This window comes from Pleurodeles waltl, chromosome 8, assembly GCF_031143425.1.
Source record: "Pleurodeles waltl isolate 20211129_DDA chromosome 8, aPleWal1.hap1.20221129, whole genome shotgun sequence".
NCBI lineage: Eukaryota > Metazoa > Chordata > Amphibia > Caudata > Salamandridae > Pleurodeles > Pleurodeles waltl.
The window spans coordinates 1145010654-1145026744 of NC_090447.1; the positions used below are offsets into that span (position 1 = coordinate 1145010654).

General features: G+C 46.2%; 1 protein-coding gene across 2 annotated transcripts in view; it reads right to left on the bottom strand.

The window, feature by feature from the left end:
• FNDC3A (fibronectin type III domain containing 3A) overlaps positions 1-16091 on the bottom strand; it is a 1418915-nt gene that overhangs the window by 435440 nt on the left and 967384 nt on the right. For both annotated transcript variants that reach the window (XM_069205374.1, XM_069205375.1), the window contains one exon: positions 5420-5558. In XM_069205374.1, coding sequence (XP_069061475.1) covers positions 5420-5558 — 139 coding nt within the window. The remainder of the gene's footprint in view (positions 1-5419; positions 5559-16091) is intronic.

Below are 16091 nucleotides of genomic sequence, written 5' to 3' on the forward strand. Positions count from 1 at the left end.
TCGCTCTACCAGTCATTTACAATTATTATGAGGCTGCACAGGTTAGTATTTTAAATGTGTGGGCATATACGTTATTAGACAAGCCAGCCCATCTCGAGGACCTAGACAACTTGGGGACAAATTCAGATCAGGAGCATGATCGAAGAGGCCCATAACAATGCTTGGATCTCCCCCAAAGAAGCAGAGTTCCTTGATACTGCTCACCCTTATACTCCGTATTTTTATTGCCTTCCCAAAATACATAAGGGCACTCCCCCCCCACCCCCCGGGCGCCCCATTGTATCAGGAATTGGTTTAGTCCAAGAACTTCTGTCAACTTTTTGTGATTTCTTTCTCCACCCTTTGGTGAAGAATTCCAGCACTTTCTTAAAAGATACAGAGGACGTCCTTAACTTGATTGAAACTATCAATTCCACTACTGAAGTCCAGGCCTTGATTACCTTGGATGTAGAGGCCCTCTATACTAATATTCCTCAGGAAGCTACCCTACGAGTTGTGGAGTCTGCTCTTCTCCAGAGCTCCTGGACTTCCCCGACTCCAGTACATTTTGTGATGCAATGCGCCACATTAGCCATGACAAATAATTTTTTCCAATTTGAGGATTCCCTTTTCCACCAAATTCGGGGTACATCTATGGGCAGCACATTCGCACCAAGTCTGGCCTGCCTTTACATGTACAACTTCGAGAGAATGTTCATTTTCCCTACATCAAATCCCTTTCATGACAAGATCAAACTATGTCGGAGATATATAGATGATATCCTCATCGTTTGGCAGGGTTCCCTCCAGGATGTGGATCCCTTCACCAATTGGGTCAATACTTTGGACCCCATCTTGAGATTTACTGCCCACACTTCGCCCACACAGGTTTCCTTCCTGGATTTAGTGATTAAAATTGAAAATGGTAAACTCGTTACCGATACTTACCACAAGAGTACCGACCGCAATAGCCTGCTACTCTATGACAGCCATCATCCTAAGGCCCTGCGTGATAATCTTCCCTTTGGCCAGTTTCTGAGGCTGCGTCGTAATTGTAGTTCGGTTCAATTATTTGACATTCAGGCTCTTGAACTCAAGCGTAAACTACACAATCGACACTACCCTAAGAATATCATCAACCCTGCCTGTAAGAGGGCTCATAACAACCATAGGGATACACTATTGGCACCAGTGGTTAAGGAACCAGATATTTGTCTGACATGCGTATCAACATACACCCCTTTGTCCAACACTGTGAAAAAATGTATCAACAAACGTTGGAACATTTTACAGAGCGGCGGTGCCCAGATCCCTAGGCCCCTTTTTGCATTTAAAAGGTCGCCTAATATCAAAGACTTTATAGTCCATACGGGTCCCCGCCAGAAACAGGACCTGTCGAGACAGACCACTCTATGGAATCTGCCCCCGGTCACTGGCCATTACCCGTGTGGTTCCTGTAACGTCTGTCCCCTCCCAAAACGAATTGATAGATTGGACTTGAAATACATTGGCACTTAGCATCTGAATAGACATACCAATTGCAACACAGGACAATGCATCTACATGATTACCTGTCCTTGTAATTTACATTATATTGGTATGACAACCAGACCTGTGAAACAGAGGATTAATGAACATCGGAGCAACATTAGGTGCTCTCGCATTACCACTAAATTGAGCTCACATTTTTTGGAAGCCAACCATGGTCCTGACGACTTATGGTGGATTGTTTTACAGGTTCCTAGACATAACGATTATGACCCTAAATACCTATTTAGAGCAGAACAACGGTGGGTGTTTAAACTGAAGGCATCCTGTGAGGGGCTGAATGACGAGATTCCTTGGTGTACTTTAATACCTTAATTGTACTGTATCGCATTGAAATTTGACAGTCAACAGTTTTTTTTAACCCCCTTTGCCCTGCTATTCCAATACGGAGTTTTACTTGAATGGCCAGTGTACATGGAATAAATTTTTAACTACACCTATCTATATTTTCCAATTAAACGTGTTGGGGTCACTTATTTGTGCATTAGACTACTGTTGAGTCTATTATTATCCCCTCTATGGCCACCGCAGATTGTCCATTTGAGAATTTTGTGTTTAACATCTCTAAATTCATACTAGCAAGATGGCCGCTGTTTATGATCTGCACGCGAGTCCATCGTTTATGTCCCCTCTATACTATCAAGATGGCCGCCGCATATTTCCCAATCTAGGACTCTATGTTGGGCACATCTATATTCATATCAGCAAGATGGCCGCCGTACATCGCTTACCCGCGAGTCCATTGTTTATGTTTATTGCCTCCATCTGACCCGACTGTGGCTTAACGTCGGACTGACGCGGACAGCACTTCCTGTAATTAACGCAAGTGATTGCGCCGTTACACTTTCCTTTATTAGGAGCCCCAACACGCCCCTTCATTGTCTCCATGCGCGCGGCTGTGGGTATGTCTATTTCGAGACTAGGGACGAGATAAAGTGAGTCTTTCTCTTTCTGTTTTTACATGACTCTCGCTATGGGATGCTGACGCTCAGAATGCAATGGTTGATCTCTATATGATTTTAGCAATCATTTTCTCTGATTTTTGAACCGATAACCATGTAAATGGGATTGTGGTCTAACAGTGATCAGTCCTACTGTTTATGGTTACGATGGGACAGTGTTTTTACCCTTTTCACTAACTGTTTAGATTTGATTTAGGAGCTGCATTACTTATCAATTAGTTATGGATGTTATTTTCTCCATGGCACTTCCATGTGGTACTCTGTCAGTATATATTCAATTTTTATACTACCATGCTGTTTTTGTACCTAGTAATGCTCCTTTGGTTTGAGGCTTGCGCGTTCCTATGATGTCAAATCTCTACTATGGGATGGTAAGCCAATTCTGTTACTTCCTTATGTGCCACACTTGGGACCTTGGCTTCTATTGATTTTATCAGCCTTTGAGTCTTTCACTGCTTTTCCACTAATGAACTTCTATGTTCTCACTTTCACGCAGGGTGACTGGCTGACCAATCGACTTTGACGGACAGTCTTCATTAAGTAAGTGACCATCAAAGCACTTATTTTTGCACATTTGCATAGGAGAAGTAGTAGTTACGGTCCTGAAGAAGCGTAATGGGATCATTATGACCATTCAGACGCGAAACATGTTGACCACATTTTTCTAGGATTGGATTGGGCACACTACCTTTTTGTGGATTGTAGTGGGACATTATCCCCGTTTTCACTCCCCCTGTTTTTCTTTTAATCTTGGCCTGAACCTATCCCTGATTCATTAAATGTTATGTTTAAGGTTCTGAGCTAATTTTAACTCTTTCTGTCTCTCCTACATTTTTCCAACAGTCAGTATTCATCTCAGACCTAACCAAATTCGATATACAGCCTCCAGTTCAGCTCCACCACCATAACAGGGGTGGTCCGCCAGACATTGCAGCACCGGTCTGACGAGGAGATTGCCCAGTGATGAAGCTTGACATCCTATTGTGTGTGTGAGGGCTCTCCTGAAATTACTGACTCTTCTCAGCCCTGCATGTACTTAGTGTATGGAACAGAGTACTATATCTTTTATAGACCAAAGGCTATCTCCATGTCCTCTACGCTGTCAAAACGGGCCCCAATGGCCCGGAGGCAACCAAAACAGTATGCAGAGTCTGGAGGGCCCTAGACTCTGTTATGGATCGACATGAAATTGGGTACTGTCCCAACCCTACAGGGTATTTTGAGGATCTTATTGACCTATCCCCCCTATGGGTGTGTGGGATGCAAATGGTATAGTGCATTCACCCATCTGTGAGAGGACTATGATATAGCACCCTCACAGTTTCTCAAATATGACCAGTTCTGGCATGCCCTACAGGAGAGGATCACCTGGAGGAGGACACTATGGAGGGGGCCCCCCCTTGAAAGAAGACTCCTTGACAGCCATATATTGACCAAGGCAATTTTCCTTACTCATAAGACACTTGTGAACAACACATAGGGGAGTGAACACACTTACGTGGAAAATGGTTGGTACATGTGGGTGGATTGGAGGACTATCAGCAGTAGGAAGCGTACCTGTTTATGAGAAAGGTGGCCATACTGTTGCGCACAGAGGATCCTTTATATACACACTGTGGACTGTCTTGAGATTATTAGATTTTGGGAGGGTGGGACAAAATGGCTGGAAGCAGCAGTAGGGGTTCCAATTATGCAGCAAACCTCACTTTTGATGCTGGGGATATGGGGAGCCTCTGACCTCACCTTGTATCAAAAGACTTTGGATTTCTAAAGGCTAAAACGGAGACTGCACGAACTTGGGGAAGTGCATCCAACCCCTCCCCAGAACAGGAGATATACATTTGTTGTGGGAGGGAAAAATTGGTCTATGAGGGACAGGGCTTCCAGAGGAAATCAGAGAGTGTGGGGAGGGTGGACCACAGGAGAATTGGGAGAAGCAAAGTGGAAGGATTGCCATTAGATAGTAGGCAAGAGTAGAACATTGGGAGTAGTATCTTAGACACCGGTATGGAACTGCCTTGACCTGTGGCTCTGGAAGAAAACTGAATCCTTGTGGCACCCAGAGACATGATTCCTTGTCATGAAGGGGAAGAAGGTATTCGGGGGAGGACGGGCATCGCTGCATGTTTTTATTCAGTTTGTTTGATTTAAATAGGTGTTATCAAAAATCAATAAAATGCATATACAAAAAAAAAAAAAGAATCCTACAAACTTTGCAGTCAAAGCTTTATGCCTTTTTGCACACATATTATTCACTTCAAGGAAGTGACAATGGCTGCCAAAGGCAGCTATCATTGAGTATAAAACTCAAGCATTTGATAAGTCTGCTCCCAGATATTTGAAAGAACAATTCAACTACCGTGTTCCATCAGCTGCTCTGTGGACTTCCACTAAGAATCAATTGATCCCCGAAGTCAGATGAAAAGTCTGGTGTGAAGCTTTTCCTTGCACAGCTACTCATTATTTATTTTGATTCCTGACAGTCTCAAGCAATTTGAATAACTTCTTCTATTCCATAGAGCTTTGAAAACTCATTTAACCTAATAAATCTGCCTTAAAATGATGTAAAATTCTAATTTGATTACATAGCTATCGGGCTATTCCTAATGGAGGAAGAATGCAAAAAGTGATTTAAAGGTTTTATTGAATCTATTTGATAAGTTTAATATTCCTACAAATTTTAATAAAAAAAGAGAAGATATTTATTCAGACAAGCAATTCTTAAAACCCCTCTCTTTGAAATAGGTATTTTTGGGATCTCATTGTAGATGGATAAAGTTCAGCAGTATTAAAAACAAATCTATGATGAAGAACTTCTATTCCTGATGATTGAAAGGGCTAATGATAAGAAAATCTAACATACAGGCACAATAAATAGCAGAAAATAACAGTTATTCTGTGTGTCTCAGTGAGTAAATAGAAAAACATACCCCATATAATTTTGAAATTTTGTGCATGTACTTTTCCTTTAACAGAAGGCTTTGAAGGAGGTCCAGGTTTGTCTGGGCAAGTATTAAATTCCACTGCTTCACTTGGATTACTTTTACCTTCTGAGTTATAAGCAGTAACCTGTCAAAAGCAAAATCAAACAATACTTTCTCATTTTATTACTGTTTCAATGTGTGAAAGTAAAATGGATTCTAAGAAATCATACTTGTTATAAGTTCAGATTTTTTTCTACAAAGTGTGTCCTTCAACAATGAGAAAGGATAGCTTTCTACAATTAGGATATGTATTTTAGGATTCTAACTTGATAAGAAAAGGGCAGCTGAAATATGGAACATCAATGTTATGGTTAGATCACAACTTCCACAGGATGGAAAATGTTATTTACCTGTAACAATGATTGTGCAGCTTGTAGCCCTGTGGATTCATATATTCTGCACTCTTCTGCCATCCAGTGCTGGGTGCAGACTCTGCAAGTTTTTTTTCTTCAACAGTGACTTGTGACAGGGCGTTTGACAAATATACCACAAAAAAAAACAAATCACAAAAAAAGACTTGATTGAGCATTAAAAGTGTTGTGCAGTTTGTTTAGGGCTGCGAAGTGGAAAGGAATCTTACAAGTGTGCCCTCAAATGTGATTTTTCTATTTTAACTCCCATTGAAAGTGTGGTCAGACCCAGCAGAAAAAACTACCTAATAGAACAGCATCAAAACTACCAAGAGACCAATTTTCTTTTGTACCTCCATCCCCTAAAAAATGCTATATTTAGCCACAAGGTCCATTAACGGTCAAAAATAAATTCTGCAAATCATTTCTTTCTAAACTTACAATGAAGTGACAAAGTGGCATTACAAAACCTGCCTCCAGTGCTTACTTGTCATAGCCTCAACCTGTACAAAGAAGGTCATATGAACAGGTGCAGGGTACCAGCAACTTGTGGAAGGGGCAGGGGCAGCAGTTCATGTGTAGTTGGCATTGCAGCCATTAACATAATTTTCAAAACTAGTTTGCCATTCACTTCAGCTGTTGTCTTGAAAGTTTTTGGGGGAACTGTTAAGCAGGGGCTGAAAAAAAGAAGGGGTCCTAAAACGCGTTTTCCTCATGCAATTCCCCTTAGGGATTTTAAACTCCACTACAGACTGAACCACTGGACGGATTTACACCAAATTTGGCAGAAAGGTAGCTCTTAGTCCGGAAAGCGCCCTTTGTGTTAGCTGGTGTAAATCCATTTGGTAGTTTGCGATATTAAAGAAAGACAAATGTATATATCTAGTGGCGCGAACACTTCACAAAGCCTCCTGATCTTGTGCAGAGATCTGATTGGCTACCAACACCTCAACCAGGAAGTGTTGGCAGCCATTTTGAGACTCTGACTCAGCCGAGTCCCAAACAAAACAATGTAAAAAAAAAAGAAAAGGGGGCAGGATAGGAATACCCTTACCCCTTAGTCTTGGTGCTGGGATCTCCCTAGGATCCTGCCAGGGCAAAAAAGCATTTTTGTAAACATTTTTCCCAAAAATCGCAGCGCGTTCACAAATTTGACAAAATTAAAAAACAAAACAAAAAAAAAACAAATAAAAGCAGTCTCACGCCCTTGCTAACAATTTATCCCCAGGGTGGGCCAGGTCTCGGGCATGTAGTAAAAAAAGGAGGAGGATGCACGGGACACCATTCCTAGAGCTCAACTGAACCCCAGGAACCAACACCTCCATGACTTTATCGAAATACTAGAGTGGGAGGGCACGCAGACCTCCCTCCATTGGGCTCGTATGAGCCCTGGGGACCACCACCTCCTCGGGGCTTTATATAAACAATGGAGGGGGTCTGCACAGACAACCCTCCTGGGCTTCACCATGTCCCGGGGACCACCAACTCTTTGGGGCTCAACAAAATATGTGGCCAGGGGGGCTGCACAGACCCCCCAGGCCCCAGCGACAACCACCTCCCCAGAGCCAAAGACGTAAATAAAACTGGGATGCATGACCCCCCTCCCAGGCCATATACGGCCCCAGGGACCACCACCTTCTCAGGGTCAGCCTGTGCAAATTAATAGAGAGGGGCCACACTGTCTCCCTCTTGGGAGTCATTAATGGCCCTGGGGACCGCCATCCCCCAGGGCAGGCTCCTGCTATCCCCTGAGGTGCCTACCCTTAGAAGATAGCACTTCCCTTTCGCTTGGCAGGAGCTGTAACAGATACCGCCAAACGAGAGCAAACACTAACTACGGTGGTTCCCGGGGCTCTAAAGTGCCCCTTCCTTTTTTTATTATGCTGCATTCCCCCGGGACTTGGCCCACCCAGGGTCTAAAATGAACAAACATGAGAAACCGCACTTTTTTAAAACTTTCGCAGGATTTGCAGATTCTCAGTTATTGTCTGCGAACATTTTAAAAACAAATCCTTTTTTGGCCTGGCTGGGTCCCTTGGGGGCCCCAGAGCAAAGGCTAGGGGTCAGGGTATTCCTTTCCTGTCCCCTTTAGTTTTCTTTCCCAAGGCTGTGCGTGACGTGGGGTTGGCTGCTTAATGGTGTTTTGGCCACCCGCATGCACCGCCAAAGGTTGTGCGTGTCGTGGGGGCAGTGGCCTGACCAAGCGGCAAGATGGCCACACTCTAGGGTGGCTCTGCTGACTGGATTGACAATACCACATAATCTGCACATTGGAGGCATCCCGGCTATAGAAGGCTGGCTCAGTTTATGGTGTACACCTATGGTGTGGCACCCTATACTGAATCCAGGCAACTCTTAGTGATAGTGTTTAGGTGGCCAGATATCAAAAGCTCTGTAGGGGCAGCTGCGGTGAGCAGCTAAAGCTTATCAAGGAGGAGTGTAAAGCACTTGCAATACCACAACAGCCATCCGGTAACTCTCACACAAGAAAGAACCACACAAGGTGTTGCAAAAATAAAGTATTGTTTATTACAACACTACTAATACACTAACATTGGTATATCTCCACTTGGAGATACCTACACACAAAAAATACACTTAGCAACAAGCAGGAAAAGCACAGAAATACATGGGACCCTATGGGGGGGTGGGCAAGCCATATACTAAGAATGTGGCATAAGAATGGAGGTAGCCAACCAGGGTAAGTGTGTTAGAATCACAGGGGCTAGGGGAGTAGAAAAAGTACCAGAGGTAATTACCAGAAATCCCACAGGTGCCCAGATGCAGGGTTATCGAGTTGAGTGTCCTATAGGCTAACACAGGACCATCATGGTTGGATTTTTATGGCTTCAGAACCCTTTCTAGTGAACTCTGAGGAAATCAGTAGGCATAAAGAAGGTTGGATAGTACCCCCACCCGGTGGATACCCAGAAGACCAGAGTAACTATCCCAGGGAGCCCATGTGCATAAGGAGAAAGTGGAGTCGGAAACCGTAGTTGGAGCCAATGGAAGCTTTGGTTGTCCAGCTGCTGTCGGGATCCGTAGACCAGGCCGGTGGACCCCAAAGGTGGATTCCAAATGTGAAGAACCTGAAAAAGAAGGGGACAGTGTCCATACCACTCAGAGATGTCCAGGCAGTGCAGGTAGGAAATGCCCACACACCAGGAGGTGAAGTTCCTGCAGGACGGTGAAGGAAGAAGTCCACCTTCGGAGTCCTGGGGATGCAGGAGATCCTTGGAGTTGCCCACAAGCTGTCCCTCATCTGTCGCCAGATTGCAGGAAGGCCTTGGTAAACACAAATAGTTGTTGCAAGGAAGATTGTTGGTTTTTAAGGACCAGCAAGGTCCTAGTGACTCCACCCTTGGAAGAGAGTGAGGGCAGGCTTTCAGCAAGGAGGAAGGCCAGCTGGAGTTGGAGGAGTCCCCACGAGTGACCCACCGGCAGCAGGAACAGGGAGTCGCAGGAAGGCCTCAGCAGCACAACAAAACAGGAGTTCCACGTTGCAAGAGCTGCAGAGTGGAAGCTGATCTTCGAGTTGCAGAGTGCTGGGGCTTCTCTTGGAGCATGAAGATCTCCTGGAAGAAAAGTCAACAAGCTTTGGCAAGAGCAACAGTCACGGTGCACAGGGGTTCAGTTGCAGTGCATACAGCAAGGGCCCACCATCTCCCAAGTTGGTCAGAAGACAAGAGGGACCCAGAGTGGACCACAGAACCACCAACTGTGAGGATAGCCTTTTTGTTGTCCGTGGGACAGCAGGATCCACCAGCCGGTCGTTGTCGTCTTGAGGTGCCTGCAGATGCAGGGGACTGACTCCTGCATGCCAAGGGAGATTCCTTCTTGCTTCTTGGATGCAAACAGAGTCCTTGTGACCCTGTTGGATGCTCAGCCACGGATGTTGCAGAAATCTTGCAGGAGATTGGGAAATAATGTTGCAGTGGAAGCCCTCCCAACTGGATAGTCTTGTTTCAGTTCTAAAAGCAGACGAGCAGCGGTTCCAGAGACCAAGAGCAGAAGATGTCTTGCAGATATTTCCTTGTAGAGTCTTGATCGACAAATCTGAGGACCAACCGTTGGGGGAGCACTTAAGTAACCCTAAAAGGGGGTTGGCCACTCTCTGAAGTGACCCACTCATCAGAGGAGGGTACGAACGTCATCTACCTGGCATGACCAGTCAGATGCTCTCAGAGGCCTCTGCCTACCTTGTTTTCAAGATGGTAGACTCAACCGGGCATCTGGCAGAGCTCTGTGTACCTCCCTAGGTGAGGAGCTGGACATGGGGGTGGTCACTCCCCTGTCCTTTGTGTGGTTTTGCACCACAGCAGGAACCAAGGGTTCCTGGACTGGTGCAAACTGGTTTACGCACGGAGGGCAACTGGCACTGGAATCGGTGTAGTTGCACGATTCCAACATGTTTGATACCAAACATGTCTAGGTTTGGAGACGCCATTATGTAGTTGGACCACTTGTGTTGAACAATGTCCACTACAAACCTTAAGATGGCTTTCCTGCACTTACTAAGTCCAGGAATTGGAGTCTGGGATTTCCAGGGGTACCCTCACACTTAGGAACATGCAGCCTTCCCTTGGGCTGAAGGGCCTACCAGAGGGGTGACTTACAGTGTTCCAGTGCAGTGACCGCGATATAAGGCAAGCCCTATATCCTTAGTGAAAGGTGCCTGCACCATTTCATGCAGGATGCAATGGCAGGCCTGCAGACACATTTTGCCTGGGTTCCTATAGGTGGCATAGTACATGCTGCAGCCCATCGGAGACCCCTGGTGTACCAATGGCCTGGGTACCTAAGTACCATAAACTATGGACTTAGAAGGATGCATCAGTATGCCAACTGTGGGGTGCAAAAGTTTACCAGCAGCCAAATTTAGAGGAGAGGGCAAAGATTAGCAGGATCCCAGAGTACTAGTCTGAACACCAGGCAAAAAGCGGGAGTAACTATAGCAGAAAAATGCTACTTTCCTACACCGGCGTGCAAGAACTTCTCAGCAGCTGCACACACCAACCCAACCCTCAGGCTGGTTGAGGGGCTGATCGCCGGTTCGGGGCACACCGTACACGTTTGTGTTAGACAAACTCCCAGACCATATACTCTTCATGGCTACCCTTCACTTACAATGTCTAAGGTTTTGCTTAGACACTGTAGGGGCATAGTGCTCATGCACATATGCCCTCACCTGTGGTATAGTGCACCCTGCCTTAGGGCTGTAAGGCCTGCTAGAGGGGTGACTTACCTATGCCACAGACAGTGTGAGGTGGGCATGGCACTCTGAGGGGAGTGCCATGTCGACTGAGTCATTTTCTCCCCACCAGCACACACAAGCTGTGAGGCAGTGTGCATGTGCTGGGTGAGGGGTCCCCAGGGTGGCATAAGACATGCTGCAGCCCTTAGAGACCTCCCCTGGCATCAGGGCCCTTGGTACCAGGGGTACCATTTACAAGGCAAAAGCAGTGTTAAAGTTTGCAAAGACTGCCACGAAGAGTCGGAAAACCTCAGGTGGTCCGTCGAGGGGTTGACGTGAGGAAAAGGGCCTCAGCGATAATGACTGACCTTGTATATCTCGAGGACACTGGATGTTTGCGCCCAACCGCTAAAAAAAAAGATACCCAGATAGACTAAAGTACCCCCGCACACTGGAACGATCGTGAACCTTGATATGTCCAGAACCGCTGAGATGGCGACTGCTGTAATGGATAAGCCTATCATGATTTATTTGCATGCTGGGTCGACCTACACATCCTTAATCTGGTCACCCAACTATTACGGAATTGCTTAGTCTTGGCCTGGCGGTGTTCTCAGGGACGTAGCCCACAATATTACTGGTTCTGCCTTATGGACTTGAGGTTGGGAGGGAAATTACTTACTCAATCGAGTTCCGGGTGTTGGAGCGGGAGGTGAGTAGGACGGATGTTTTCATTTTTACATTAAAGGTTATTGCCTGTTTGTTCTAAGCATCACATTTACGACACAAGTCACAACTATCACACACACAGCACACAACATGATCTCTCGCAGCTTACATACAAGGCTGGGTTACGCCCATAATTACACAAGCAGGTAGAATGACTGAAACATCTGGCATCACCTGGAATATATGTGGCCTTAATGATAGACGGAAGGCGCTCCTAGTGCACTCCTATCTTGTTCGGCACAAAATCGCCATTTGTGTTTTAAAGGAGACACAACTAGCAAATCCAACAGCAGCCGACAGCACCCCACTGGTGGGGTGAGATGTACACATCTGCCTAATCTGGTTGTGCAATGGTGACCGCCATCCTAATCCACAGAGGATTGCACTGGGTAGATTTATTATAGTTTCAGGCACACTGTACAGACACCCGGTGATACTGGTGGCGATATATGGTTCAAATGTAGATAACCTTGTTTTCCTCACTGAGATTTGGAGGCAGATCTCAGGATTGGGACCTTGCTCAGTCATATGAGGAGACAACTTTGATGCGCTGATGCAAGACCACATAGACCGCAGAGGTGCATCCAGGAGTTTACAATTCAAGGCCACAAAAACACTGAACCCCATCATTGTGTTGGACAACTGCCTAGTAGATTTATGGAGACACTTACACCCTGAGACCCACAAGGGCACATGCCTGTCAGCACATCGCAATGCATGGTCTCACAGAGATTTCTGGTTTCTGACACGAGGTCTCCACCTGGGTCACTGATATCTCCCACCTCCCACACACACACACACAGACCATGCACCAGTTAGGCTGACACTACAAATACCACAGGCGATGTCAAGGGCATGCAGTTAGCAGCACCCACCAGGGGCACTGCGTGATGCGGCACTCGGTGAAGAGGTCCAAACCGCCATAAAAAAATACTTTGAGCACAATAAGAATTCGGTAAGCGCTTGATCTAATGTATAGGAGCCTTTGAAAGCAGCGATAAGGGGTACCTGCATATCCATTCAGTCTGGGGCACTAAAGTCCATTCACTCTACGTTGGCCGGACTAGAGTGCGAAATTCGCACACTGGAATTGGAATATTAGCAGTCCAGGAAGCCTGACACACTAGCCGATATCCAAACTAAAATCCCGAAATACAATGAGGAAGCTACCAGGGAAATTCACTATCTATTTAAGGAGACCCGGACACATCGCCACTGAGAAGGAGAGCGCCCAAGCAAAACCCTGGCAGGTCTCCTGCGTACACCTCACGCATCATCGTAGGTTACACATCTCCTAGACTCCAGCTCACAGACAGTTTCCTTCCCCACTGAGCTTTTAGGGTTGATGTCTGAATTTTATTCTCATTTATACCGGCAGTCTGCATCGCTAGACTTGGCTGGGCTAACAACATACCTCGACACTATACAATTGATCAAGTTGGACCAAGCACATCACGAATATCTAGACACCCATTACAGTGAACGAGATCATTGATGTGATTAAAGGTCTCCCTGGGGACAAAGCCCCGGGACAAGACGGGCTAACCACATCCTTCTATAAAGAATACCCCCAATTTCTGGCCCCGCACTTGGTGGCAATGTACCTTGACTATATAGATTCTGGGACATTACTACCTAATCTAAGGGAGGGAGTGATTGTCACCCTGCTAAAGCCTAATACACCGGCAGAGTGTTGTGCCCCCTCTCTCTCATAAACACTGATAACAAAATATATCCCAAAATACTGGCAAATCCACTGCCCCTCCCCTGCTGCCATTGATCATCCGCTCAGACCAGTCAGGCATTATTCCAGGCCATTTCTCCTCCCACAACCTGCACACAATGTTTGCTTCCATGCACTATCTCACGCCCCATGTCACCACACTGGTCACATTACTAGATGCCACCAAGGCATTTGACTCCCTGGAATGGAGCTACCTCTTTCTCCTAAAAGCCTGCATTGGATTGAGCCTACAGTCTATTAAGTAAATCAAACTCCTATATGCGAACCCTACAACCCGCATTCATCTGAATGGACTCCTTTCTGAACCATTCTCCATCACCCACGGCACACGCCAGGGATGCTCATTATCACACATATTATTCGCAATAGCAATGGAACCCCTGGCAGTGAGACTCTGCTAACATCACACAGACAAGGGCATAGGCTTAAGATCCAGAGGACTAACTGTGTCTATGTACGGAGACAATATGCCATTATAAGTCTCTAACCCCAGGGATAATCTTAAACCTGTTACCCAGGAGGTGGCGAGCATTGGCGGCTATTCTGGAATCTTCATTAACTGGTCCAAGTCTGTCCTCTTTCCCCTTTCGGATTCCAAAACACCCGTTCCTTGCGATTTTCCTTTCAAATGTGCGTAGCAACCAATTAAATACCTCAGTGCCTGGTTAAGCAGAGATGTCGAGGAAATCTGGCGGCCAATTATGGGCATGCATTAGATTGGCTGGATAATAGGATACCAATCTGGACACAACTACCTTCAACTTTAGCAGGTCGAATTGCAATAGCGAAGATGATAGTGATCCCTAAACTGTTGTACCTCTTCCTTTACATACCACATCCACAATCGACTCAATTCTTTAAGCATTTATGATCCAACCTGATAACATTATACTGGGCAGGGAAGCAACCCAGGGTGGCCTATGAAATACTCTCTCCCTGGCAATCACAGGGTGGACTGGGGGCTCCCGATATGGTCCTTTATGAACTATGTGCACAGGCCCACTTTTTAAGATATTGGATACACCCCACACCCTATCAACCACACACAGCCATTGAATCGGATCACATGTCACCATGACCCCTGTCGACTGCCATTTTTATTCCATACAAGGTGCCCAGAAGAGAAACTGATATGTTTGAGTGCGTGAAATAGGCATGGGAGAAACTGCGAAAGCATGCTGGGTTGAAAATACTATATGCCCTGCCGCCCCCCACTAGCCAATAACCCCTTGTTTCCCCCACTGCAGGATGGCCGGGCCACTACGCGCACCAGTCTATAACACATAATTACATTCTCTGACCTATATCCGGAGAACACATTCTTACCACCATTTGAGGATTCACCAGATTTGCCCCTCACTTTCGGTAACACACTGTTATATTACCCGATGAGGGCTGCGTGCTGGACCCAGCATGCCTCGTTTCCTGGCCACCCGCCAATGCTTCCACCACTCAAACATATTTATACATCTGCCCCAAACTGATAACCAGATTCTACACCCAAACACAGACACATGACCCAATCACCATCCTATTGTCACAAGACACCTGGATTACGGAATTAGACTCCCAGTTGACAGAGGAAATGTGGAAATATTGCTGCAACCGTCTGACACTGCTCTCATCAAACTGCAGACTGAGACTCATACACTTTCATTTTCTTCATCGTTTGTATAGCACCTCACTGCAACTTTTCAGGATGGGTCTCTCCAAGACACTAGGGGCCCTCATTACGAACATGGCGGTTCAGACTGCCACGGCAGTGGTGGTGGAAAAGATCACCACCGGCATGGCGGTCTGAACCATCATATAATTAACACAGGGAGGGCCGCCTGTGGCAGCCCTCCGCCAGGCTATCGCCGACAGGCAGCCTAACGATGGCGGATTACATTATCCGAAGGTGTAACACGCCACAAGCTGACTTGCTCCATCTTGCTTGGCGCTTTCTGTGGCACAATATTTGTCCACAATATATGACACCATACATAAAATCACAGACCAGACAATCCTCATGGGCCCATTGACTGCCCTACTGGGTTACGTGGTTGATGTGTCCTCCTCCTGCCCCCACCACCCCAAACAAAACCGTAGACTCATCACATTGTTATGTATTTGGGGTGGAACACGAGCTCCTAACGTAAAAGCTTGGCTGACAGATGTGTCTTACTGCCAGAAACAGTTGCCTCAATACTGGGAGCTTTAGCCAATTCGCTCGCGACCTAAAGATATTTGGGAGCCATTCCTTGCCTATAGGCAGGGCACTACTGGGGTGGTGGACAGGGAGGGGGAGGACGGGGCGGCGGCCAGCCCCGGACAAGGGCTGACTATCCCTGCTGCCAACGCTCACTAAGAGGTACGCTGATGAGGTGGTACAGCATCGGTGAGGTGGTGGCCATTCCCTTCTACCATCCGTCTCTCAAGGCCTGGTATGCACGGTTTGACGACAACATATGCCCATTGTTGGACTGATACCAGCTGAGTCTGAGCACCTACAATGTGTGTTTAAGTGCTCTGACAATAAACGTTGTTAATGCTGTATAGATTGTGATTGTTGCTCAGGTTGTGTTTGTTTTTCTGGAAAATTCAATAAAAAGTATATTA